At 40.0% G+C, this 27,219-nt stretch overlaps 1 protein-coding gene across 2 annotated transcripts in view; it reads right to left on the minus strand.

Annotated features, from left to right (window-relative positions):
* Window positions 1-1,425: 1,425 nt before the first annotated feature.
* Cd48 (CD48 molecule) overlaps window positions 1,426-27,219 on the minus strand; it is a 34,077-nt gene continuing 8,283 nt past the window's right edge. Inside the window, exons 2-5 of one of the 2 annotated variants that reach the window (XM_041643557.1) lie at window positions 6,808-6,927; window positions 6,092-6,388; window positions 3,043-3,300; window positions 1,426-1,932 (exon numbers count right to left, since the gene is read on the minus strand). In XM_041643557.1, coding sequence (XP_041499491.1) covers window positions 1,853-1,932; window positions 3,043-3,300; window positions 6,092-6,287 — 534 coding nt within the window. In that variant the 5' untranslated portion in view covers window positions 6,288-6,388; window positions 6,808-6,927 and the 3' untranslated portion in view covers window positions 1,426-1,852. The remainder of the gene's footprint in view (window positions 1,933-3,042; window positions 3,301-6,091; window positions 6,389-6,807; window positions 6,928-27,219) is intronic. The other variant, XM_041643556.1, reaches the window with a different exon arrangement.

Consider the following 27,219-nt stretch of genomic DNA (forward strand, 5'->3'; position numbering starts at 1 on the left):
AAAAAAATGAGAACCAACCTACAGTCCAAAGACTTGGAGAAGTTAGGTATAGAGGAAGGGCTTGAGGAGGAGACACATAGATTTCCCTGGGAGGGAGAAATAGAATAAATTTTATGGGTAGACTGAGGGATGGAGGACAGGAACAGGAGGATCATGTGGGGAGGTATAGGGGAAATAGGATTGGGAGAAAGAATGTAGGGAGAATCAGGTGGAATTAAGGTGTATTTGAGGAGTGGTATAAAAAGCTGGTGCACTGGAATCTTCTTAAGCTATTTGGATATAATCCTAATGAAGTCTCCAAATTATGAGCAAGATGGAATCCCAGTTGGCCATCTCTTGTCTTCAAATGAAGCTTCCAGTACTTGAACTGGGTTACATCCAATTGAGTTGTTGGCCAAAAAGTCACATGGAAATACCCAAACAACCCAGGCTATTACCAAGCAATTAGGTTGATCCCCACAAACCAACCAGTAAGATTCTAGTGATGAAGACAACACTCACACAACACATTGAACATAGAGTTGTCCAACAGGTTGTTCAACCTATGTTGAAACTTTTAGAGTCTTTGGTAGAAGAAGGCGCTCTACAGGTTACCCAAAGAGAAATGTAAACACCAACCCAGCTACAAAACCTTTGACCTACAATCTGTCCTGCCTGTAAAATATGCTAGGGCAATGGTGGGCACAAAGATTGCAGGAATAGCCAACCAATGTCTGATTTGACTTAAAGCTCACTCCATGAGATGAACCTGACTCTGCTTGGATGACCTATGGTAAAACCAAATACTACTGGTCTAAACAAAAAGAAAAAAGTAACAATAAAATACTTATTGGTATTCTGCTACACTCATAGATCAGTGCCTTATTCAGCCATCAGAGAAACTTCCTGCTGCAGTAGATGGGAACAAATACATAATCCCACAGCCAGACATTATGGAGGGGGGGGTAGAGGGGGGAGGGATGGAGACGGGGGGAGAGAGAGAGAGAGAGAGAGAGAGAGAGAGAGAGAGAGAGAGAAATATATAGCTCGGAATGAGATGTCTCCATCAAATCCCTCCCCCAGGGCTAAGGGTACCCTGTGGAAGTGGAGGTGGAAAGACTAAAATCCAGAGAGGATGGAGGACACCAGGAGAACAAGTCTCTCTAAATTAACTGAGCAAGGTCATTTTGAACTTAGAGAGACTGAAGCAGCAAGTACAGGACCCACAGCTCTGTATCAGGTCCTTTGCATATACATTAGAGCTTTAGTTTAACATTTTTATGGGACTTCTGGGTATGTGAATGAGTGGGTCTCTGATTCTTATGTGTGATCTTGGGCACTTTTCCTTTTTTTTTTTAAATTGCCTTGTCCAACTTTGATGTGATGGTTTTTGTTTTAGCTTATTATATTTTATTTTGTTATGTTTTGTTGTTACCTATTAGAAGTAGTGTCAAACTGGGAGAATTAAAGGGAGAGGAAACTAATTAAGATATATTGTTTGAGAAAAGAATCAATTTTAAAAAAGAAAAACCATTAGCCTAATGTAGTTACGTATTTTGGTGAAAATAACGCATTTATCTTTAATGACTGTTGGAAAACAAATGGGGTATACAAAATTAGATATTAACCACAACTTTTAAAAGACTACTAAAAAAATATTTGTAGAGGGATTGGCACATAGGTCAGTGGCCCAGCATTTTTGGAGCATGCAGAAGGCCCTGTACTTAACTCTAGGATGGTAAGAAAATGCAAACCATCACAAATGTTCAACAACACAATTTCTTCTGTCCCATAGAGTCAGAGCTGCCTTCCAGATGATAAAGACAGGATCCAGTGGCCTCAAAGTTTCATTCTCAAGTGAGGAGAGTTCATCTCAGGTCAACAGGAAGGTATGAATGATGGGTGCGATGACCACCAGCAAAGTTGCAATCCAACGTACTCCAGAGGATCTGGCTGAAAGAACAAAACCCCAAACACTTAGACCTTGATCACTGTTTTGAGGAGGAAGAGGAGGACTTGGCATAAGGATGGCACTCTTAAAACAGGAGAATGGCTACCTCCCTAAACCTAATCCCAGCTGCCTAGGGAAATCCTCCTCTTGCAAAAACTCATCCTTTTCAGATGTGAAGACCTTGGAAATTCCTTAAATGTCATTAGCTTGGCTGAATCCCGTGATGGACGCTTACCTTGACTTATCTGTAGGACCCGAAAAGAACCAACCCCATACCCTGGAGAGTGTCTGTTAAGGATGTTTCTAGAGATATTTATCTGTGGAGGGAAGATCTGCACTAAATATGGGCAGCATCCTTCCACAAGCTGAGGAATGAAAGGTGGGAAGGGAGGAAGCCTACTGAGTACCAGTATTCATCTCTCTGCTTCCTGATTGTGGACACAACAGGAACTGCTATCTTACATTTTCGTTGCCATGCCTTCCCTGTCATGATGGGTTGAATTCTTACCCTTCCTCCTTCAAGTTGTTTTTGTAAGGCATTTTATCATATCAACAGTAAAAATAACTAATACAGAGACATATCAGAAGTAACCTGAGGTGTGACTAACTCTAAAATCCAGTGGTACCTCTGTAGGTCTGAATTAAGGGGGAGTGACATTGTATGAAAGGATGCTTCTAGGCAATGCAGAGAAATCTGAAACACAAAGCCTAGAGTTTGCCTTCCTACCTTTGCAAGGAGAATAATACCTATGAAGTCTCTTCCTGAGGATGGGGACCTTGCTTCTATTCACCAACCTCTCTCTCACTCATCCAGTTTTCCTTATTTCCTTGCCTGGACTACTCTCCCACTTTTCCTACTTTCCCTAATTGTTCTGGTATCTCAGGCTGCCCTACAGTTACTCAGGACTCAGCTTTAAGGAAAGATAAGGTGAGCTAGCTGGTAGGTGGCTGTAGAGCCAGGCGGAAGCCAGGTCTCAAACTCCAATGACACCTTTGAGATTTCCCACCACATTCTCTGCCAGAAGGCCGAGTAGGAATCCCATATCTTCCTTCATTCAAAAGAAACCAGTCATCATGGTGCCCACTTCAGCTCCCTGGAAGGTAATTCTTACCCAGAGTACAAGGCGGAGTGAAGTACACGGTGTCATTTTTCCTGCTTATAGGGTTGCTGACTTGGCAGGTATAAAATGTAGACTTGTTCTTTGGAGTGATGATTCTTTCCAGCACATCTCCTTCCTCAATTTGGTTTGAGTCGTCAAACCAAGTGTATGTAACATTCTTTTGCTCTCCCTTGCAGGATAGTTTCAGGTGACAAGAGTCAGGCAAAGTTTCAGTCTTCTCAATTTTTATGGTAGGCTGGGACACAGGATCTGAAAAAAGGCTTGTTATGAGACAATGGGCTTATACATTTTTGTGGTGTTTATGATGCAAGGATTTGACCAACAGACTGCAAAGGGAACCAGGGAGGGGCCATGATTGCTGTTCAAGGTGGGTATGGATAAAAGACTCCTATAGATGGAGCCAGGGAGCAACTTTGTCTTCAGGAGGCTACTTTTGGGTGGTGATGCTAAGGTAGATCCAGGAGGGGGAGCCAGAGTTCTTTACACACCATTAGGAACAAAGTGGGGTGATGGTCATCTGTGAGCTAAGTGTTAGAGGGGAGACCAGCTGACTTCTGACTGTGTTTCCTAACTATCTGGGATACTCAGGGCTTGTTCTCTAACAAAAGCCCACAGCAAGCACCAGTGGGGGCCACTCTGTCCCTCAAGAATTCTGGAGTTCAGATTCAGGGAGAATCCTAAAGGGCCTCAACCTATACACAGCAAAGCCCTTCACACTGTCATTATAGGATGCTTAGGTCTATAAATCTGCCATCTTTGTCTCTGTTGTGCATCAGAAGCTCATAAAGAAAAATAGATTAGTTTGCCCAGATGATGTAATGTCTTTATTTCTATATGACTCCCTGTCTAAGTACTTAATAAACTCAGTAAGCTTGCTTCATTCCGGCTCACCATGAATTCTTTTCCGTGGGGTAGTCAAGAATCCAGCTTTACCTGAGCAGAAATCTCTAAAAGGAAGGTGAACTCCTTAGGCCACTGGTGGCTGTTTAGTTATCTCCCACCCCCAAAACACCCTGTGCCTGTGGCCATCTTACAGATCGGAAGAAGCCGTGAGACGGTGGCTAGAACACTTAAATTTAATTGCAAAACAGTCCTTTCCTGAGGAAAATGGAACCTGGATCTTGGGTTGTTTCTGAAACCATTTTTTATTTAATTCTGACCAAGGAAATGTTTTGAGCCCACCAATTTTGAAAGAGAAAAGATGTAGGGTTCCATACATTCTTGGCCTCAAAGATTTCTTTGTTTGTAGCTCTGCTAGCGTATCAGGGAGACACACCACAACATAGTCACCTGTGGCCAAAGGAGTTTCCTGTTCCTTTGGGGATCCCCATTTGGATAAAGATGGATCTTGATGACCCACAAAAAAGAATTTCATAATCAAACAGAATGAAGCAAAGTTAGTGCATTTATTAAGTATTTAGACAGAAGATCACACAGCAAAAGACATTAAATAATCTAGGCAAACCATAAATAAATGCATTTTTCTTTATGAGGTTCTGATTTGGCACAAAACCAAGCATTGAGAGTTAAGTCATGTTAATATGCTGATGCCTGGATCTGTAGATTCCTGAGGCTCAGGATTGAACTGGCCTTGTTCTCACCCTTCCATCTCTTAGGCCTTCATAGCGCTTCTATATTCCTTTGAATTGCTCTACTGAGCTCCACTGGAACATATCTCCTTTTTTGGTAAATGTACAAAGAGTTGGCTTTTGTCAGTTCCCTCCAAAGAACCTTACTTAATATGGACAAAGAGATATTAATATCATACACCATGGTGCCATGGCTACTAGGGAACTGGCCAGGGGGATTTTAAAGTGTCGATGGGTACATAATAACTGTACATATTTATGGGGGTACTATGTGATAATTAAATGTACAGTATAATAATTACTTCAGAAAATTGAGATTTGCCTCTTCAAATATTTATAATTTTTATGTGTTGGGATCTTTGGGATGTTCTTTTCCAGCTACTTTGAAATAGTGTGCTATGAAATCCCGGAGATGACCCTTTCTATTTAACTTTATGATGGTTTCCATTATCCAACTTCGCTCTAGTGACTATGAAGTCATCTTTCTTGGCTTCCACAAATTAGTGAGAACATGGGAGTGTTTGTAATAATACACAGTTATTTTATTAAATTGGCACTTTGAACCTAAATCTGTCTGACTCCAAGGATAATGCCCTACTCTTATTTCCATAGGAACTGGTTAGGCTGAAGCTGTAAGTGGAAATTTTTGTCATACTAAATCTGATAGAACTCTCCCAGAGAACTATTTCAATTTATTTTTAATATCTCTTTTTCTATAAGTCTGATGAAATCTGAGTTCAGACAGAATTAAATATGTTCAAAACTAATTTGGGTTGCTCACACGACAGAATGAGGGCACTACAGAAGAAATAGTCTTTACTGTTTCCAGTCTTACCATGATTTGTTTCTTCCTCTATGCGGCTCCTCAAAAGGGCCTCACATTGAAGGTTTGGTCACTAGCAGGCAATATTTGTGCAAGTGATTGGTTCAAAAATCTCTGATACCATCAATTAATTGATTTTTTGATGGATTAATAATTGAATGGACTACTGGAAAATGGTAGAAACTGGAAGGAGGGACCCAACTGAGAAAGTGGTCATTAGGAACATATCTTTGCAAGGTATAACCTGTTCTTGGCCCTTCATTCTAGTACCTCCTTCCCAGCCTGGGGTGAGCATCTCTGCTTCATTTCCCCTCTCTGCCATGATGCTGCGCCTCCCACAGGTCCATAGTGATAGAGCCAATTAACCAAGGACCATACAACCTCTGAAGCCATGAGCCCAAATAAACCTTACCCTGTCTGAATTCTTTATCTGAGGTGTTTGTCTTAGTAATGAAAAACTAACACAATTTGATAACTGCTGGGTCAGGCTCACTCACAAATAGATGTGTCTCTGGGAGAAATGTAGTCAGTGTGTCGTGATGTTCCTCTCTTCTCCTTTTCCAGTCAGCACCCCCAACTCCCAGTAAACTCCCTGAATAGGCATTTTTCCTTTGACTCTCAAACTTACCAAATACATTCAAGATTTTCTTGTATTCTTCCTCAGTTTTCTTCATCACTCTCATGTAGTAGACACCTTCGTCTTCTTTCCGGATATTGTAGATTTGAAGTGCACCAGTTATATTGTCAAAGTTGACCCTGCCCCGATAACCAGAATAGGTTATCGTTGAACCCTTATACTCATATTCTAAAATCTTCTGTTTCATAGTATAAAGCCAGGTGATGTGTGCGTAGGTTCCAAGTGGTTTCTTGAATTGCAGGGTTATGTTGCTGCCGGTTTTAGCATTTATCTCTAGTTCTGAATGATCTGTCAATAAAATTCAGAGCGTGAGACTCATCCTGGAGAAAGCAGTGCTGTCCAATGGCCCAGTGTTAGCTTAAGCTGGTAGAGGAGGAAAAAGTTAGAGTCTGAGAAACAGGGGTGAGACAGGGTGGGACAGAATATATTGATTATAATTCCAAATTTCTGCTCTCATTCAAAAAGACAAAGGGCACTAAGCTGATACTGGCATTTTCTTGTTCATAGCCCCCACCCATCATAGAGTTTCAAATAAATTGGTTCCAAGTCATTTCCCTCTATGGATTTGTTTCCTGTTTGTTCAGTTTTATTCAACAAGCACACTAGTCATAGACATCATTATTACACAATTATACTCTAACAGATTTAATACATAAGTGTAAACTGAACAGAATAGCAAATCAACCTGGGCTGAGGGTATAGCTTACGTGGTAGAGTACTTTTATGTAATCCTAGCCATCAGGAGATAAAGGCAGGAGAATCACAAGGTCAAGGTCCTCAATGTCTACATAGTAAGCTTGAGGCCAGCTTGAGCTAAATGAGGCTGTCTGAAAAAAAAAACAGTATAATATCTTGTTAGTATAGTAAAGACAAGGACAAGGTAGTGTGGGACTAAGCCACATAGGATGGGGGATAGAGGAAAGCTGGGAGAAGTCCTTTGGAGTGACGGCCACTAATGTGAGTTAGAAGATGTTTAAAAGATAATATTTGTTGAGAACCATGTGTCATGTGCTATATGAGGAGGTGGGAATATGTCAGTGAGTTAAACATAAGAGGCCCTTGAGCTAACAGTAAGAAATAAATATTCCTGCCAGGGAAGCAGGTAGGCTGACTGAAGATCTTCACCTCTCCTTCTTCTCCTCCGGATTTAATCCCCCAACCTTATCTCCAGATCTGCAGCAGAGTACCTATTGAAGGCTCCCTTTCCCCCATCTCCAACGAATCACACAGATATCCCCATCCAAACATCCTTGCCCCTACCCATTGTTTTGTCCCAGTCTCTACCTGGCCTTCCCTGGGAACCCACAGGCCACTCTGTCCAGAGAAGAAGTGGACTAGCTGCAGAGCTTTACCCTGTCTCCATTCCTCCAAGTTCAATCCCCCAGTCATATCCCCAGCTCTGTAACCGACCTTCTGCTGTGCCCTCTCCTCATACACTGCATCCCTTTTCAGGGAACTAAGCATATCCCAATGAAATACCTTGTTTCCCTCCATTCTGTGAACACCCCCTGCCCTGCCAGCTCATACCCTAATCTAGATCTCAATTCTTGATACCCATAAAAACATTTTAACTGGAATCCCCAGTAGTCACACCTACCAGGGCACTAGAAAAATTTCCTATCAGACAACATACAGCCACTACACTCTCCTAAAATCCAGAGAGGAAAAGAAATGGAAAAAAAGAAACCCACCAACAAGACAAGACCAGATATCTGATGTCAGAAGTTATAAAATAATCCCATATGAGTTCAGAATTTTTTATAATAAATGGTTATTTATTTAGGGGAAACTTATAGATCACAGTCCTCTTTACAAATGATAAACAGGAACAGAGTCGAGCATCTGGAAGCTGCATTTATACTACAAGAGATCATGCCCAAGTGGGCTGGCATCTTAAAGGCCATTGGCTGAAGGAGCAGAAGGAGCTCCCACAGCACCTTCCCCTTTTGTTTAAATAAGAGAGTTCCAAACCCAATAAAAAACTATATACACTAGGAACAAATATCAAGCATAAGATTAGAATTACAACCAGCATAAAAATATTAAGCAAGGAACATATGACAAATGTTTTAATAAACATTCTATCCTAAGGAATCTAAGTCTTATATTGGAAATGACTTGGCCAGATCATAAGTGGATGGTAACTATGACTATCTAATCTTCAATCCCATTGAAGGCCTGAGAAGAGAGATAATATTACTTGAGTAAGCAGGAAGTGCAATCAAGCAGCTTCCAAAATATACAATAGATGACAGAGACAACTGGATGCCTAAGCAATCACCCAAAGTCTCATTTGCAATGTTGAAGCAACCAACTTTGGCTAATGCCTAGAGTAACTGACAGACCATTTTCAGAGGCAGGAATTTTTCAAAACTGTTTTACCCTGTCTTGGCAAGTGTAGACAACTGCATCCACAGAAAGCCTGAGAGAGCTTGGGGAGTAATTATAGTCAGAAAAAAATAGAGTTAAGCACAGCTTATTGATAGCAGAATTTTCTCAGGTGGGCTCTGTTTGCTGGAGGCAAATGCATCTTATTTTAGAGAGGCTTGCTGACTCAGCTTTAGCTACAAGAACTTTGCAGCCTTTTTAAGAGGCTCTGCTACAGAACACTTAAATGGTGTTTATGAATAGTCTACAGCATGTTTTTTTTGGTGGCAACACGGACCGTGAAATGCCATAGAGTTGTAGCAATAAACATGGCTCTGGCCAGTACCTCCACCATGAAGCTAGATTCCCAGAAAGCTAAGAAATGAACTGGATCCAGCAATCAAAGCCATGGCTTTAATCCTAGCCATATCACTTAGCAAATTAAAGGCTCATGTGGTTAAAAATAAAGATATATATATACTATATATAGTAAAGAAAGATTTAAAGATGAAGAAAACCTCTAAATGGTTTACTGTGTGTTTAAATATATATTCTTGAAAAAAGGATAAATTCCTTTAAAAAAGAAAGAAAAGATCTATTTTCATTCTTCTACAGGTGGATATCCAGTTATGCCTTTAATCCCAAGACTTGGGAAGCAGAGGCAGATGGATCTCTGTAAATTCAGGGTGTAGTGGCACACATCTTTAATTCCAACACTTGGTAGGCAGAGGCAGGCAGATCTCTGTGAGTTCAAGGACAGCCTGGTCTATAGACTGAGTTCCAGGACAAAAAGCCAAAAATTAAAAATAAAAGAAATAGAGCTTAAAATAAAGCACATAAAGATGAAAAATACACAGAGAACCTGGATACTGAATGTTATTGTTTTGTTTTTAAATTGTTTGGTGGCTGAGTGATGTAAGTGGGTCATCTGTCTATGTGTTAATTTCATTGGTTAATAAAGAAACTGCCTTTGCTTTTTGATAGGGCAGAACTTAGGTGGAGTAACAGAACAGAATGCTGGGAAGAAGGCAATGAGGCAGACACCATGAGTTCTGGCCCAAGATTGATGTAGGTTAAAATCTTCCACGTAAAACTCATGGAGCTACACACATGAATAGAAATGGGTTAATCAAGATGTGAGAGTTAGCCAGTAAGAAGCTAGAGCTAATGGGCCAAGCAGTATTTAAATGAATACAGTTTCCATGTAATTATTTTGGGTAAAGCTGGCTGGTGGCTGGGAGCCAGGCAACAGGAAGTGGCCCGCAGCTCCTTCTACAGCTGAGGAAGGAACAAAAGCTGCTAAAAGACATTTTAATATAAATGCTGCTGAATTAATCCAAGATAGGTATTTTGAAAATATCTTGACTTTAAAATTGAAGTCAAAAGGTATGTTACTTTGGAGAAGAGGTTTTGCTTTTGTTTCCACAGAAAATGAGAGGCTGTGGATTTGTTCTGGGCTAAGAAAAATCAGGTTTGATCAAGGAAGACCCCTGAGAAATCTCTAGTATGAGTGAATGGCCCAGATGTCTGAGTTCTACATCCAGAAAAGATTCAAGACTGCTACCTGAGGTGGTCAAGCCTCACAGGATACTCCAGTCACAACCTGATCATAATTCTAAATTTTGTTTATGTCCCCCATAATAAAACCTCCAATCAGCAGGAAGTAGCATGGAAAACTATGCCTATATTCCAAAAAAATGGACTATGAATATTTTCCTTTGTCTAGAATGTTTGTTACAAGTTGTTATGGATAATGGTCAGGAGAAAAACTAAACAAAGGATATTAGGTTCAGAGTTCTTATTTTAAAAAAAAGAGGGGAGTGCTGTGGGACAATGATCTTTTATCCTATCACTTATATTATTTTTAATAAAATGCTTATTGGCCAGTAACCAGACAGGAAGTATAGGCAGGGTGACAGTGACCAGGCTGGAAGCAGAGGTGTGGCAACAAGAATGCTGGGAAGAGGGAAGCGTAGTCCACAGTCATGACCCAGCTGTAGAGGAAGCAAGATGTGACTGCCTTGCCAAAAAAGGGTATCAAACCATGTGGCTAACATAGACAAGAATAATGGGCCAATTTAAGATGTAAGAATTAGTTAATAAGAAGCCTGAGCTAATGGGGCAATCAGTTTATAACTAATTTAGACCTCTTTGGGGCTTAATGGCTGCAGGACCAGTGGGATAGGAACCTTGGTCAACAAGGATATCAACACCTCGAGCTACAATCTTCCAAATATCAGATGCTTAGATGCCATTGTAAAAATAATATCCAGGATAATATGGCTCCAGTAGTGCCCAGCAACCCTCTGACAGCAGACCCTGAATATTCCAACCTAGCTGAAGCACAAGAAAACAACCTTAACAGTCTTTATGAATATGATAGAGTTCCTTAAAGAGGAAATGAATGAGTCCCTTAAAGAAATCTATGCAAACACAAATAAACAGTGGAGAAAATGAATCAAAGCCTTCAAGATCTGAAAGTAGAAATAGAATCAAGCCAAACTGTAGGAAATCAGGAAATAAAAAGTTTAGGAACTCAAATAGGAACCACAGAGGCAAGCTTCATCACAGAATATAAGAGATGGAAGAAACAATCTCAGGCATCAAAGACATAAGAGGATAATTTATCATTAAAAAAAGTTAAATCTAGTCTTTGGCGGCATAGCACCTCCCAGCTCAGCCTGCTCGGGCGCTGGGACCGAACCCGAATCGGGAGGGCATAGGGGAGGAAGGTAGTTCCTTTGTCTCCATAGCCTGCTTGCAGCAAGCAGGGTGGGCCCTTTGTTTACGAGCTACCCAAGCAGCACAGAGGAGTTTCGATCTGGGCACTGGGAGAGACATCATTGGGGTGAGAGAGTGCAATGGCAGCTGGAAACAGGGAACTCAGACGTTCCTCATCCCTCCTACACTTCCTGGTCATCCTGCAGGGGCTGTACTGCCCAATACCTCCTCTCTCTTCCTATCCCAGACCAGATTACATCCAGAACCCCCCACCCTCTGTCTCCCTCCCTCCCTCCCCTCTTTGGCGGCATAGCACCACCCAGCTCAGGCTGCTCGGGCGCTGGGACTGAACCCGAATCGGGAGGGCATAGGGGAGGGCGGTAGTTCCTTTGTCTCCATAGCCTGCCTGCAGCAAGCAGGGTGGGCCCTTTGTTTGCGAGCTGCCCAAGCAGCACAGGGATCCAATCTGGACACCAGAAGAACCATCACTGGGGAGTGACATCACTGGGAAAATACATCAGTGGGCAAGAAGACCTGATCCTGTAAAAGAAGATCCATAGGGGAGCATTCGGAGGAAAAGATGGGCAGGGGCCAATGCAAGAATTCACCCAACAATCTGCAAAACAACATGAAACCACCAGAACCCAGCAACCTCACAACAGGAGGACATGAACACCTTAATCAAGAAGAAGTAGAAAAAACTGACTTTATGAAAGTGATATAGGCCCTTAAACAGCATATAAAAAATGCCCTTATAGAAATGGATGAGAAGTATAACAGAAAGTTCGAGGAATTGAGTAAATCAGTGAATGATACCCTAGGAAACCAAGGAAAAGCAATCAAGCAGATAATGGAATCAGTTCAAGACTTGAAAACTGAAATGGAGGCAAAGAAGAAAACACAAACAGAGGGCCTGCTGGACATGGAAAATCTGGGCAAACGAATAGAGACTACAGAAACAAGCATAACCAACAGAATACAAGAGATAGAAGAAAGAATCTCAGATTCTGAAGATAACATAGAGAAAATAAACGCACTGATCAAAGAAAACAGCAAGTCCAACAAACTCTCATCACAAAACATTCAGGAAATATGGGACACAATAAAAAGACCAAACCTAAGAATAATTGGAGTAGAAGAAGGAGAAGAAGTGCAGCTCAATGGTCCAGAAAATATACTTAATAAAATTGTAGAAGAAAACTTTTCCAACCTAAAGAAAGATGTACCTATGAAGGTTCAAGAAGCATACAGAACACCGAATAGGATGGATCAAAAAAAAAAAAAAAACACATCCCCTCGCCATAGAATAATCAAAACACAAAGCATACAGAATAAAGAAAGAATATTAAGAGCCACAAAGGAAAAAGGCCAAGTTACTTATAAAGGTAAACCTATCAGACTTACACCTGACTTCTCTATGGAAACCATGAAAGCCAGAAGGTCCTGGATAGATGTACTGCAAAAACTAAGAGACCATGGATGCAAGCCCAGACTACTATACCCAGCCAAGATTTCATTCACTATAAATGGAGAAAACAAATTTTTCCAGGATAAAAACAAATTTAAACGATACATAGCCACAAATCCAGCCTTACAGAAAATAATGGAAGGAAAATCATTAACCAAGGAGTCCAACAATGACCACAATAACTCAGACATCTAGAGACCCTTCACCAGCGCAACTCAAAGAAGGGAAACACACAAACCCTACTACTAAAAAAGTGACCGGAGTTAACAACCACTGGTCATTAATATCACTTAATGTCAATGGGCTCAACTCACCTATAAAAAGGCACAGGCTAAGAGATTGGATACGAAAACAGGATCCAACATTCTGCTGTTTACAAGAAACACACCTCAACCATAAAGACAGGCACCTACTCAGAGTAAAGGGCTGGGAAAAGGCTTATCAAGTAAATGGACCTAAGAAACAAGCAGGTGTGGCCATACTAATTTCTAACAAAGTTGACTTAAAATTTAAATCAATCAGAAGAGATGGAGAGGGACATTTTATACGCATAACAGGAACAATCCATCAGGATGAAGTCTCAATCCTGAATATCTATGCCCCTAATATAAAAGCACCCACGTACGTAAAAGAAACATTACTAAAACTCAAGGCAGCCATCAAACCGCACACACTAATAGTAGGAGACTTCAACACTCCTCTCTCACCAATGGACAGGTCAATCAGACAGAAACCTAACAGAGAAATTAGAGAATTAATGGAGGTAATGAATCAAATGGACTTAACAGACATCTATAGAACATTCCACCCAAATAGGAAAGCATATACCTTCTCCTCTGCAGCTCATGGAACCTTCTCGAAAATTGACCACATACTCGGTAACAAAGCTAACTTACACAGTTACAAAAAAATATTAGTAACCACCTGTGTCTTATCAGATCACCATGGATTAAAGTTAGAATTCAACAACAATGCTACCCCCAGAAAGCCTACAAACTCATGGAAACTGAACAGTCAACTACTGAACCATACCTGGATTAAGGAAGAAATAAAGAAAGAAATTAAAGTCTTCCTTGAATTCAATGAAAATAAATAAACAACATACTCGAACTTATGGGACACTATGAAAGCAGTCCTAAGAGGAAAGTTCATAGCACTAAGTGCCCACTAAAAGAAAACAGAGAAAGCACACATTGGAGACTTAACAACCCACCTGAAAGCTCTAGAAAAAAAAGAAGCAGACTCACCTAGGAGGAGTAGAAGACTGGAAATAATCAAAATAGAAACACAAAACAATCCAAAGAATCAATGAAACAAAAAGCTGGTTCCTGGAGAAAATCAACAAGATTGATAAACCCCTATCCAAACTAATCAAATGGCAGAGAGAGAATATGCAAATTAATAAGATCAGAAATAAAAAGGGGGACATAACCACAGACACAGAGGAAATTCAGAGAATCATTAGATCTTACTACAAAAGCTGTATAACACAAAACTGGAAAATGTAAAAGAAATGGACACTTTTTTAGATAAATACCATTTACCAAAGTTAAACCAGGACCAGGTGAACAATCTAAACAGACCTGTTAGTCACGAGGAATTAGAAGCTGTTATCAAAAACCTCCCTACCAAAAAAAGCGCAGGACCAGATGGTTTCAATGAGGAATTCTACCAGAATTTCCAAGAAGAGCTAATACCTATACTCCTTAATGTATTCCACAATATAGAAACAGAAGGGTCATTACCAAATTCCTTTTATGAAGCTACAGTTACACTGATACCAAAACCACACAAAGACTCAACCAGGAAAGAGAATTACAGGCCAATCTCACTCATGAACATCGACACAAAAATCCTCAACAAAATACTGGCAAACCGAATCCAAGAACACATCCGAAAAATTATCCATTATGATCAAGTAGGCTTCATCCCATAGATGCAGGGCTGGTTCAACATATGAAAATCTATCAATGTAATCCATCATATAAATAAACTGAAAGAAAAAAACCATATGATCATTTATTAGATGCTAAAAAAGCATTTGACAAAATTCAACATCCATTTATGATAAAAGTATTGGAGAGATTAAGGATACAAGGGTCCTACCTAAATATAATAAAAGCTATATACAGCAAGCCGACAGCTAACATCAAATTAAACGGAGAGAAACTCAAAGCCATTCCGCTAAACTCAGGAACATGACAAGGCTGTCCACTCTCGCCATACCTCTTCAATATAGTGCTTGAAGTTCTAGCGATAGCAATAAGAAAACATAATGGGATCAAGAGGATTCAAATTGGAAAGGAAGAAGTCAAACTTTTGTTATTTGCAGATGATATGATAGTATACATAAGCGATCCCCAAAACTCCACCAAAGAACTTTTACAGCTGATAAACAGCTTTAGTAATGTGGCAGGATACAAGATCAACTCCAAAAAATCAGTTGCCCTCTTATACACAAAGGATATGGAAGCAGAGAGGGAAATCAGAGAAGCTTCACCATTCACAATAGCCACAAACAGCATAAAATATTTTGGGGTAAATCTAACCAAGGAAGTGAAAGATCTATTTGACAAGAACTTTAAGATATTGAAGAAAGAAATTGAAGAGGATACCAGAAAATGGATAGACCTCCCGTGCTCTTGGATTGGGAGGATCAACATAGTAAAAATGACCATTCTACCAAAGGCAATTTATAGATTCAATGCAATCCCCATCAAGATCCCATCAAAATACTTCACAGATCTGGAGAGAACAATAATCAACTTTATATGGAAAAACAAAAAACCCAGGATAGCCAAAACAATCCTATACAATAAAGGATCTTCTGGAGGCATTACCATCCCTGACTTCAAACTCTATTACAGAGCTACAGTAATGAAAACAGTGTGGTACTGGCATAAAAACAGAGAAGTCGACCAATGGAATCGTATAGAAGACCCGGATTTTAACCCACAAACCTATGAACACCTCATTTTCGATAAAGGAGCTAAAAGTATACAATGGAAGAAAGAAAGCATCTTCAACAAATGGTGCTGGCAAAACTGGATGTCAACCTGTAGAAGAATGAAAATAGACCCATATCTATCACCATGCACAAAACTCAAGTCCAAATGGATTAAAGACCTCAATATCAGCCCGAACACACTGAACCTGATAGAAGAGAAAGTGGGAAATACCCTACAACAGATGGGCACAGGAGATGGCTTCCTATGTATAACCCCAGCAGCACAGACATTAAGGGCAACATTGAATAAATGGGACCTACTAAAACTGAGAAGCTTCTGTAAAGCAAAGGACACTTTCACTAAGACAAAAAGGCAACCTACTGACTGGGAGAAGATCTTCACTAACCCCTCAACAGACAAAGGTCTGATCTCCAAAATACATAGAGAACTCAAGAAACTAGACTTTAAAATGCTAATTAACCCAATTAAAAAATGGTGCACTGAACTGAACAGAGAATTCTCAACAGAAGAAGTTCAAATGGCCAAAAGACACTTAAGGTCATGCTCAACTTTCTTAGCAATCAGGGAAATCAAATCAAAACAACTTTGAGATATCATCTTACACCTGTCAGAATGGCTAAAGTCAAAAACACCAAGGATAGCCTTTGCTGGAGAGGCTGTGGAGGAAGGGGTACCCTCATCCATTGCTGGTGGGAATACAATCTTGTGCAACCACTGTGGAAATCAGTGTGGCGGTTTCTCAGGAAATTCGGGATCAACCTACCCCTGGACCCAGCAATACCACTTTTGGGAATATACCCAAGAGATGCCCTATCATATGACAAAAGCATTTGTTCAACTATGTTCATAGCAGTATTATTTGTAATAGCCAGAACCTGGAAACAACCGAGATGCCCTTCAATGGAAGAATGGATGAAGAAAGTGTGGAATATATATACATTAGAGTACTACGCTGCGGTAAAAAACAGTGACTTCTCGAATTTTGCATGCAAATGGATAGAAATAGAAAACACTATCCTGAGTGAGGTATCCCAGACCCAAAAAGATGAACATGGGATGTATTCGCTCATCATTGGTTTCTAGCCATAAATAAGGGTCACGGAGACTACAATTGGTGAACCTAAAGAAGCTAAATAAGAAGGTGAACCCAAGGAAAAGCATATAGTTATCCTCTTGGCTATGGGAAGTAGACAAAATGGCCTGGGAGAAAATTGGGATCTTGGATGTGGGGTGGGATGGGGGTAAGGGGAGATGGGGAGAGAAAAGTGAGAAGGGAAGGAGGGGGGCAACTTGGGGAAACAGGAGGATTGGGAAAAAGGAAGGTTGGACAGGGGAGCACGGAACCTCAATTCTTAGTTAAGGGAGCCACCTTAGGGTTGGCAAGGGACTTGACCCTAGAGTGGATCCCAGGAGCCCATGGTGATGTCCCCAGTTAGTCCCTTGGGCAGCTGAGGATAGGCAAACTGAAATGACCCTATCCTATAGCAATACTGACGAATATCTTGCATACCACCATAGAACCTTCATCTGGTGATGGATGGAGATAGAGACAGAGACCCACACTGGAGCACTGGACTGAGCTCCCAAGGTCCCAATGAGGAGCGGATGGAGGGAGAACATGAGCAAGGAAGTCAGGACCATGAGGGGCGCACCCACCCACTGAGACAATGGGGCTGAGCTATTGGGAGCTCACCAAGGCCAGCTGGACTGTGACTGAAAAAGCATGGGATAAAACCGGACTCTCTGAACATGGCAAACAATGAGGGCTGATGAGAAGCCAAGGACAATGGCACCGGGTTTTGACCCTACTTCATGTTCTGGCTTTGTGGGAGCCTAGCCAGTTTGGTTGTTCACTTTCCTGGACATGGACAGAGGGGGGCAGCCCTTGGACTTTCCACAGGACAGGGAACCCTGACTGCTCTGTGGACTGGAGAGGGAGGGGGGAGGAGTTTGGGGGAGTGGGAGAAGGGTGGGAGGAGGGGGAGGGAAATTGGTTGCTGGGAGAAGGTGGATACTTTTTGTTTTCCTTCTCTCAATTAAAAAAAAAAGAAAAAAGAGGCTAGAGCTAATGGGCCAAGCAGTGTTTAAAAGAAAAAAAAAGTTAAATCTAAAATCTCCTTGTACAAAACATCTAGGAAACCTGGAACACCATGAAAAGATCATTTCTACAAACAATAGGAACAGAGGTAAGAGAAGAAACCTAGGTCAAAGGCACAGAAAATATTTTCAATGAAATCATAGAGGAAATTTTAACCCAAAGAAGAAGATGCCTATCAAAGTATAAGAAGCACACAGAATGCCAAATAGACTGGACCAGAAAAGAAAGCTCCTATTGCACATAATAATCAAAATACTAAACATACACAATAAAAAGTATTATTAAACTCTTCAAGGGGTCAAAGCCAAGTAACTTATAAAGGATAGAATTATACCTGACTACTCAATGGAGACTCTAAAATATAGAAATTTCTGGACAGATATGCTGTAGACTCTAAGAGACCACAAATGCTATTTCTGACTAGTATACCCAGCAAAACTTTCAATTACTATATATGAAAAAATAAGACATTCCATGATAAAACAAATTTAATCAATATCTATCTAAAAATTCATCTCTACAGAAGATGCAAGGAGGAAAACCCCCAAACTAAACAGATTAACTACATCTAAGAAAACACAGAGAATGTATAATCCCAGACAAGCAAAGTCAAAAAAAGGGAATTACCACCCAATTACTACCACCACCACCACCAACAAAATAATAGCAATCAAGAAATCCTGCTCATTGACATCTCTTAATATCAGTGGTCTTAATTCCTCAATAAAAAAACACAGATAACAGAATGGGAGCAAAAACAGGACCCATCCTTCTGCTGCATCCAAGAAACACACCATAACATCAAGGATAGGCATCAAATCAGGGTGAAGATATGGAGAAAATATTCCAGGCAAATGGACCAAAGGAGCTGGTGTTGCCATTTTTATATTTTTAAAAAAATAGACTTCAAACCAAAACTTATCAGAAGAGATAGGGAAGGACACTACATACTCATCAAATGAAAAATCCAAGAGGACATTGTAATTCTTAACACCCATGTCCCAAACACAAGTGTATCCACATTTGTAAAAGAAGCATTACTAAATCCCACATTCACTCCTACACACTGATATTGGGAGACTTCAGTATCTCACTCTCACCAATGGATAGGTCATCCAGACAAAATCTAAAGAGAAAAATGCTAGAACTAACTGATATATAAACAAATAGACTTAACACATATTTACAGAGCATTTCAACCAAGCGCAAAAGAATATACCTTCTTCTCTGCACCTCATGGAACTTTCTCCAAAATTGATCACACAGACACCAAGCAAGTCTCAAAAAATAAAAGAAAATTGAAAAAACTCCTTGTATCCTCTCTGATTACCATGGATTAAAGCTAGATATCAACAAAAACAGAAACAACAGGGAGTTTACAAACTCATGGAAATTGAACAACTCCCAGCTGAATGAAAAATAGACCAAGACAGAAATTAAGAAAGAAATTAAAAACTTTCTAGATTTGAATGAAATAGCACACCTAAACTTATGGAACACAATTAAAGTAGTTCCAAGAGGTAAGTCTATAGCACTAAGGGTCTACATGAAAAATTTGGAGCAATCTCATACTAGTAACTTAGCAAAAGAAGTACCCATACCAAATAGGAGCACAAGGCAAGAAATAATCAAGTCAGGGCTGGAATCAATAAAAAAGAAACAAAGAGAACAGTACAAAGAATCAATGAAACAAAAAGTTAGTACTTTGAGAAAATCAACAAACCCTAATCTAAATTAACTAGCAGGCAGAGAGTAAATGTCCAAATTAACCAAATCAGAAACAAAAATGGGTTGTTGTAGGGAGAGCGGAGCAAGCAGGATACTTGTCTTCCCAGTCACCCTGCTAGCTTACACCCGAAATAACCACACAGAAATTGTATTAAATAAATCACTGCCTGGCCCATTATCTCTAGCCTTTTAGAGGCTAACTCTCACATCTTGATTTAACCCATTTCTAATAATCTATATGTCACCACGAGGTCGTGGCTTACTGGGAAAGATTCAGCATGTCTGACCTGGCAGCTCCATGGCGGCTCTCTCCCTACCCTTCTTCCCAGCATTCAGTTCTGTCTACTCTGGCTACCTAAGTGCTGCCCTATCAAAAGGCCAAGGCAGTTTCTTTATTCAACCAATGAAAGCAACACATAGACAGAATAACCTCCTACATTAATGGGGGACATAACAATAGACATTGAGGAAATACAGAGAATCATAAGAGTAAACTTTAAAAAACCCCTGTACTTTCACCAAATTGGAAAACCTAAAATAAATGGATAATTTTTTTCAAAACATTCTGCTTAACAAAGTTAATCAAGATAAGCAGATCTAGTGAAATAGAAGTAGTTGTTAAAATTTTCCTAATCAAAAGGGGTCACGGCCAGATAGTTTTAGCTCAGAATTCTATCAGACTTTCAAAGAAAAATTAATGTCAATGCTCTTCAAATTATTCCACAAAATAAAAACAGAAGGAATATTGCCCAATTCATTTTAATGAGTTCATAGTTACCCTGATACTCAAACCACATAAAGACTCAACAAAGAAACAAAATTGCAAACCAGCTTCCCTTATGAACATATATGCAGAAATACTTGCAAACTGAATTCAAGAAACATCAAAAATACCATTGACCATGATCAAGTAGGTTTCAGCACAGAGATGCAGGGATGGCCAATATAAATATATAAATATAATAATTCACCACATGAACGAACTGAAAGGAAAACCAAATAATCATCTTATTAGTTGCAGAAAGGCCTTTGACAAAATCAATACCCCTTTCTTCTATCCTTACAGCCAGAACCATATGACTGAAGCTGCCAAATTCTGCTGCTTACTGGGACTGGAACATGGCCCCCTCATTCAATTGCATCCACATCAACTTGTTATTTTCAATCATTTTCCTTCACTGCCCAAGCTTGGCTGTCCTAAAACTGGATCTGTAGACCTAGGCTGGCCTCAAACTCAGAGATCCCTTCATGATAAAAGTTCTGGAGAGATTAGGGATACAAGGAACATACCTAAACATAGTAAAGGCAGTTTACAAGAAGCCTACAGCCAACATCAAACTAAATCTAGAGAAAATCGATGCATTTCCACTAAAATCAAGAGTAAGACAAGGTTGTTTATTCTCTTGATACCTATTCAATACAGTACTTGAAGTTTTAGCTAGAGCAATAAGACAACTAAAGAAAATCAAGGGTATTCAAATTAGAAAGGAAGAGGTCGCTGAGTTTGAGGCCAGCCTGGTCTACAGATCTAGTTTCAGGACAGCCAAGCTTAGGCAGTGAAGGAAATGATTGAAAACAGCAAGTTGGTGAGGATGCAATTGAATGAGGGGGCCATGTTCCAGTCCCAGTAAGCAGCAGAACTTGGCAGGTTCTGCCACGTGGTTCTAGATGTAAGGATAGAAGAAAGGGGCTATGAAATATTCCTCCACAACTGAGGAAAGCCTCTGAGATCAGGCATGTGTCAGGAGTCTCCCTGAATGGAGGTCTACAGAGGCCACTGCTTGGAGGTGCGAAGGTAAAACTTGGATTGCCTTTGAGACTCCAAGATGTTGGAGATGGCAGAGTTGTGGGATACCTGCTGAGAAAAGCTGCTAACAGTGAGTGAAACCATCCCAAGAAAAAAAAAGTATGTTGTAGTCAACAAAGCAGAAAGAAGTTGGAGATTTGAAGAGCATTTTGACATCAGATGTGGAGATGCAGAGTTTGTAGTTTACCCAGCTGGTTTTTGGTCTTGCTTTGGTTCAGTATTTACTCACTCTGCTTCCTTCCCTATGTTGTGGAATGGTAACATATATCCTGTGCCATTATGTGTTGGAAGTATGTGATCTGATTTTTTATTTTTATTTTACAAGGGATTACAGTTAAGGTTTAAGATTACATGAATCTCAGAAAAGACTTTGAACTTTAGACCTTTAAATAAGTTTGAGATTGTTATAGACTATGGGACTTTAGAAGTTGTACTGAATACATTTTTGCATTATCATATGGCTACAAGCCTTTGTGGGCCAGGGTGTGGAATGCGGTGGTTTGAAAGAAAATGTCCCCCAAAAGGAGAGGCAATCTTAGAATGCATAGCTTTATTAGAGAGGGTATGATGTTGTAGGAGGCCGCTTGTTCATTTCCTGGCTGCCCAGACTCTTGAAATAATCACATAGAAACTATATTATTTAAATCATTGCTTGGCCCATTAGCTCTAGCTTCTTATTGGCTAACTCTTACATCTTAATTTAACCCATCTCCATTAATCTGTGTATCACCACAAGGCTGTGGCTTACCGGGTAAAGTTCTAGTATCTGTCTCTGGTTAGGCTACATGGCTTCTCCCTTACTCTGCCTTCTTTCTTCCAGCATTCAGTTTAGTTTTCCCCACCTAGCTCTACTCTATCCTATCACAGGCCTAAGATAGTTTCTTTATTAACCAATGGTATTCATAGCATACAGAGGGCAATCTCATATCAGTATGATCTTGTTGGAGGAAGTGTGTCACTTTGGAAGCAGGCTTTGAGGTCTCATATGTGCTCAAACCACACCCAATGGACAGGAGACAGACCACTTCCTGTTGCCTTTTGATAAAGATGTAAGGACTCTCAGCCCCAGCACCATATCTGCTTGAATGCTGCCTTGATTCCCACCATAATGATAATGGACTAAACCTCTGAACTGTAATTGAGCCACCCCACAAAATGTTTGTTTCCATGGTCATGGTTCCTCTTTACAGTAATAAAAATCCTAAGTAAGACACCTTCCTATATATAAATGACAGACTGAGAAACAACTCAGGAAAGCAACACCTTTCACAATAACATCAAAAATTATATAGTTTGTTAACTCAAACCAAACAAGTGAAAGATTTGTATGATAAAACCTCATCATTGAGGAAAGAAATTGAAGATATCAAAAGATGGAAACTCTCCCATTCTAACGGATCTGTAGGATTATCAAAGTAAAAACAGCCATCACACCAGAAGCCATCTATAGATGCAATCAATCCTCATCAAAATTTCAACACAATTCTTTATAGATCTTAAAAAAGATAATTCTCAAACTTCATATGGAAAACACACACACAGACACACACATGCACACACACACAGAAGGATAGCTAAAACAATCTTGAATCAATAAAAGCACTATGGGAGGTATCACTAATTCTGATTTCAAATTGTCCTAAAAAGCTAAAAACAGCATGGTATTTGCACAAAAACAGACATATAAATCAATGGAATTGAACTGAAGATCCAGACATAAACCCACACACCAATATTCAACTGATTCTTTATAAAGAAGCCAGAAACACACATTGGGTAAAAAAAAAGACAGGTTTGTCTATAATTGATATTGGTCAAATTGTATGTAGACATGTAAAAGAACACAGTGAGATCCATACTAATCACTCTGCACAAAAATCAAGTCTAAAAGGATTGAAGACCTCATCATAAAACCAGATACAGTGAACTGATAGAAGTCAAAGTGGGGAATAGCCTGGAACTTATTGGCACAGTAAACGATGTTCTGCACAGAACACTATCAGCAAAGCACTAAGATCAACAATTGAGAAATAGGACCTCATGAAACTGGGAAGCTTCTGCACTGCAAAGGACACTGTTTTGGATGAAGAAGCAGCCTACAGAATGAGAAATGATTTTCACCAGCTCTGTATTCAATAGAGGACTAATATTCAAAATATATAAGAACATAGTTGAACTCAAGAAACTAGACATAAACAAACAAAATGCTACATTTAAAAAACAGGATACCCTAACCCCAAAAAGGCCCCCATCAAGACATCTCTTTTGTTACTCTCCCCCTCCAACCTGCCTCTAACCTGCCTCCTGCACACAGCCCACCTAGCCAAGTCTCTCTTGTTCCCATCCCTCTATCTCCCAACCCCTTCCCCAGTTTACCCAGGAGATCTTTTCTACTTCCTCTTCCCAGGGAAATCCATGTATCACTCTTTGGAACCTCCTTGTTATCTAGCCTCTCTGGGGCTTTAAATTTTAGGCTAGTTATCCTTTACTTTATTCCTAATAATCACCAATGAGTGAGTACATACCATGTTTGTGTGGGTCTGAATTACCTTACTCAGAATAATTTTTTTTCTAGTTCAATCCATGTGCCTGAAATTTCATGAGGTCATCACTTTTTACAGATGATTAGTACTCCATTGTGTGAATGTACTGAATTTTTTTTATTCATTTTTCAGTCGAGGGGGCATCTAGGTTGTTTCCAGGTTATGACTATTATGAATAATTCTGCTAAGAACATAGTTGAACAAGTGCTCTTGTGGTATGACTGTGCATCCTTTAGGTATATGCCAAAATTTGTGTAGCTGGGTCTTGGGGCAGATTGGTTTCCGACGTTCTATGAAACTGCCATGCTGATTTCCAAAGTGGCTGTACAGGTTTATACTCCCACCAGCAGTGGAAGAGTATTCCCCTTACTCCACATCCTCTCTAACATAAACTATCTGATGTGGGATTCCCCTCTGTATGCTATGAATATGTTTTATTACCATTGGTTAATAAAGAATCTGATTTGGCCTTTGGCAGGACAGAAAAAAGCTAGGCAGGAAAACTAAACTGAATGCAGGGAGAAAGAAGACAGAGTTATGCAGACACCATGTAGCTGCCGAAGGAGACAGAGGCTGGAACTTTACTGGTATGCCACAGCATCATAGTAATACACAGATTAATAGAAATGGGGTGATTCAAGATATAAGAGTTATCTAGAAATAAGCCTGAGTCATTGACCAAACAGTGTTGTAATTAATATAGTTTCTGTGTGACTATTCAGTTGGCAGGTGGGAAGTGAACACATAGTCTCCATTTACAAATATCGTTAGTTTTTTATCTTAGCCATTCTGACAAATGTAAGATGGTATCCCAGAGTTGTTTTGATTTGCTTTTCCCTGATGACTAAGGATATATAGCAATTCTTTGTCCTTTAGCCATTTGAGAGTATTCTGTAGAAAATTCTCTATTTAGATCTGTACCCTACCTTTTAATTGTATTATTTGGTATTTTAATGTTTAGCTTCTTGAGTTCTTTATATATTTTGGAGATCAACACTCTGTCAGATGTGGGGTTGGTGAGGATCTTTTCCCATCTGTAGGTGATGCCAGGAAACCCCCTCAGGAACCCACAAGGATGACCCCAACTAAGACTCCTAGAAATGACGGAGAGGGTGCCTGATCTGGCCATCTACTGTAAGCACATTGATGACTTCCATAATTGTCATCAGAGATACTCTATCGAATCACTTTTGGAAGCAGAGGCAGAGATCCATAGACAAGCACTGTGCTCAGCTCCAAGAGTCTTGTGGAAGAAAGGGAAGGGGGGTTATACCAGCCAGGGAGATCATGATGAGGAAACCCACAGATTCAGCAGACCTGAGCTCATGGGAGCTCATGGATACTGGACCAACAATCAGGGAGCCTGAATGGTACCGACCTAGTCCCTCTGCATGTGTGTAACAGTTTGGAGTTTTGTCTCTTAGTGAGGCTTCTAACAGTGAGAGTAGGGCCTCTCCTTGGCACTTAGCTGACTTTTGGTAACCTGTTCCCCATGCTGGATTATTTGGCCTTGCCTTGACATAAGGGGAGGAACTTGTCCTGCCTCAACTTGATGTGCCATGCTTTGTGCAAGCCTATAGGAGGCCTGCCCCTTTCTGAATGGAGATGGAGAAAAAGTAGATGGGGATGGAGGTAGATAGGAAAGGGGAGGGGTAGGAGGAGAGGAGGGAGGGTGCTGTAGGAAATCCTACAGCCAGTAGCCTTTAAGTTACCCACCCACTTGGGCATGGCCTCTTATACTATAAATGCTGATGTAAAGCTCATGTTCCCTCTCTCTTCCAGGTGCTGGATTTGGTTCCTGTTCTCCATTCATGAAGAGGACTGTGATCTATGAGTCTACCCCTAAATAAATAACTCTTTATTATACTCATTTCCGAGCTAGTGTGGGATTTCTTTTTAGCATCCATCTTTTGGTTGGTATATAAAATAAATGAAAAAATGTTACTTAAATAAAAAAGCTGTTTATAAAAAATCAGGGTACCAATCTAAACAAAGAATTCTCAACATAGGGAAGTCAAATAGCCAAGAAACACTTAAAGAAATGGCCAAGATCTTTAGTCATCCAGGAAATGCAAGTTGAAACTACCTTGAGATTTTATCTTATACCTGTCAGAATGGCTAAGAGCAATAACACAAGTGACAGCTCATGCTGTTCAGGATGTGGAGTAAAGGGAACATTCATCAATTACTGGTGGGAATAAAAACTTGTACAGCCACTATGGAAATCAATATGGTGTTTCTTCAGGAAGATGGAAATGAATCTACCACTTGTGGTAGTTTGAATGTAATTGGCCCCCATTACCCCGTAGGGAGTGTTACTATAAGGAGGTGAGGCTTTGTTGAAGTAGGTATGGCCTTGTTAGAGTAAGTGTGTTACTGTGGGTGTGCACTTTGAGGTGTTTTTTATGCTCAGGATACAGCCCATTGACTCAGTCAATTTCCTGTTGCCTGCAAGATTTATGACTCTCAGTTACTCTTTCAGAACTATGTCTACCTCCCTGCCTCCATGCTTCCCGCCTTGATGATGAACAGAACCTCTGAAACTATAAGACAGCCATGACAATTAAATGTTTTCATTTATAAGAGTTGCTATGGTCATGGTGTCTCTTCACAATAGAAACCCTAAGTAAGACACCACTCTTGGGCATCTAAAGGATGGTTTATCCTACTACAGAGGTACCTGCTCAACAGTGTTCATTGGTGTTCTATTAATAATAACCAGAATTTGGAAATTCTGGACAACCAGAAATTGGAAACCCCCTAGATGTCCTTCATCAGAAGAATGGATTTTTTAAAAAAGTAGAACATTTACACAATGGAGTGTTATTCATCTGCTTAAAAAATGACATCATGAATTTTGCAGGTAAATGGATGGAACTAGAAAAAAAATCAACTTGAGGGAGATAACTCAAGACAAATATAGTATATAATTCACTTATATTAGCTGTTAAATCAATGATAACCAAGCTACAATTCATAAAGCTACAGAGGTCAAGTATAGAGTAAGGAACTCGGGGTACAGATATGTCTCCTTAGGAAAGGGAAATAGAATAGATAGTAATGTGTAGATATGACCAGGATAGGAGGGCCAAGTAAGGAGGCTGAGGGGAAAAGGTCCTGAGGGAGGGAATATGGGGAGAAACACCTAAAATTAAGGGCAATTTGAGGGGTGTTTTGGAAACCTAATACAGTAGAATCTTCCTATTATATATACATGTATGAAATTGATATAAATTAAAAATCACCAAATAATGGGAGAGACATAGTCCAAACTGGTCATCTCTTGTCACTAAATGAAGCTTCCAGTACCAGGATTGGGTTATGCTGAATTGAGTTGTTGTCAAAGTAGAACGTCTCATGGGAATTCCAAAAAAAATCTCTGACCATTGCCGAGACTGTAAGTTGCTTTCCACAAATG

The sequence above is a fragment of the Microtus oregoni genome, unplaced genomic scaffold (genome assembly GCF_018167655.1).
Source record: "Microtus oregoni isolate MIOR12 unplaced genomic scaffold, Mior012 000086F_ref0000336, whole genome shotgun sequence".
Classification (NCBI taxonomy): Eukaryota; Metazoa; Chordata; class Mammalia; order Rodentia; family Cricetidae; genus Microtus; species Microtus oregoni.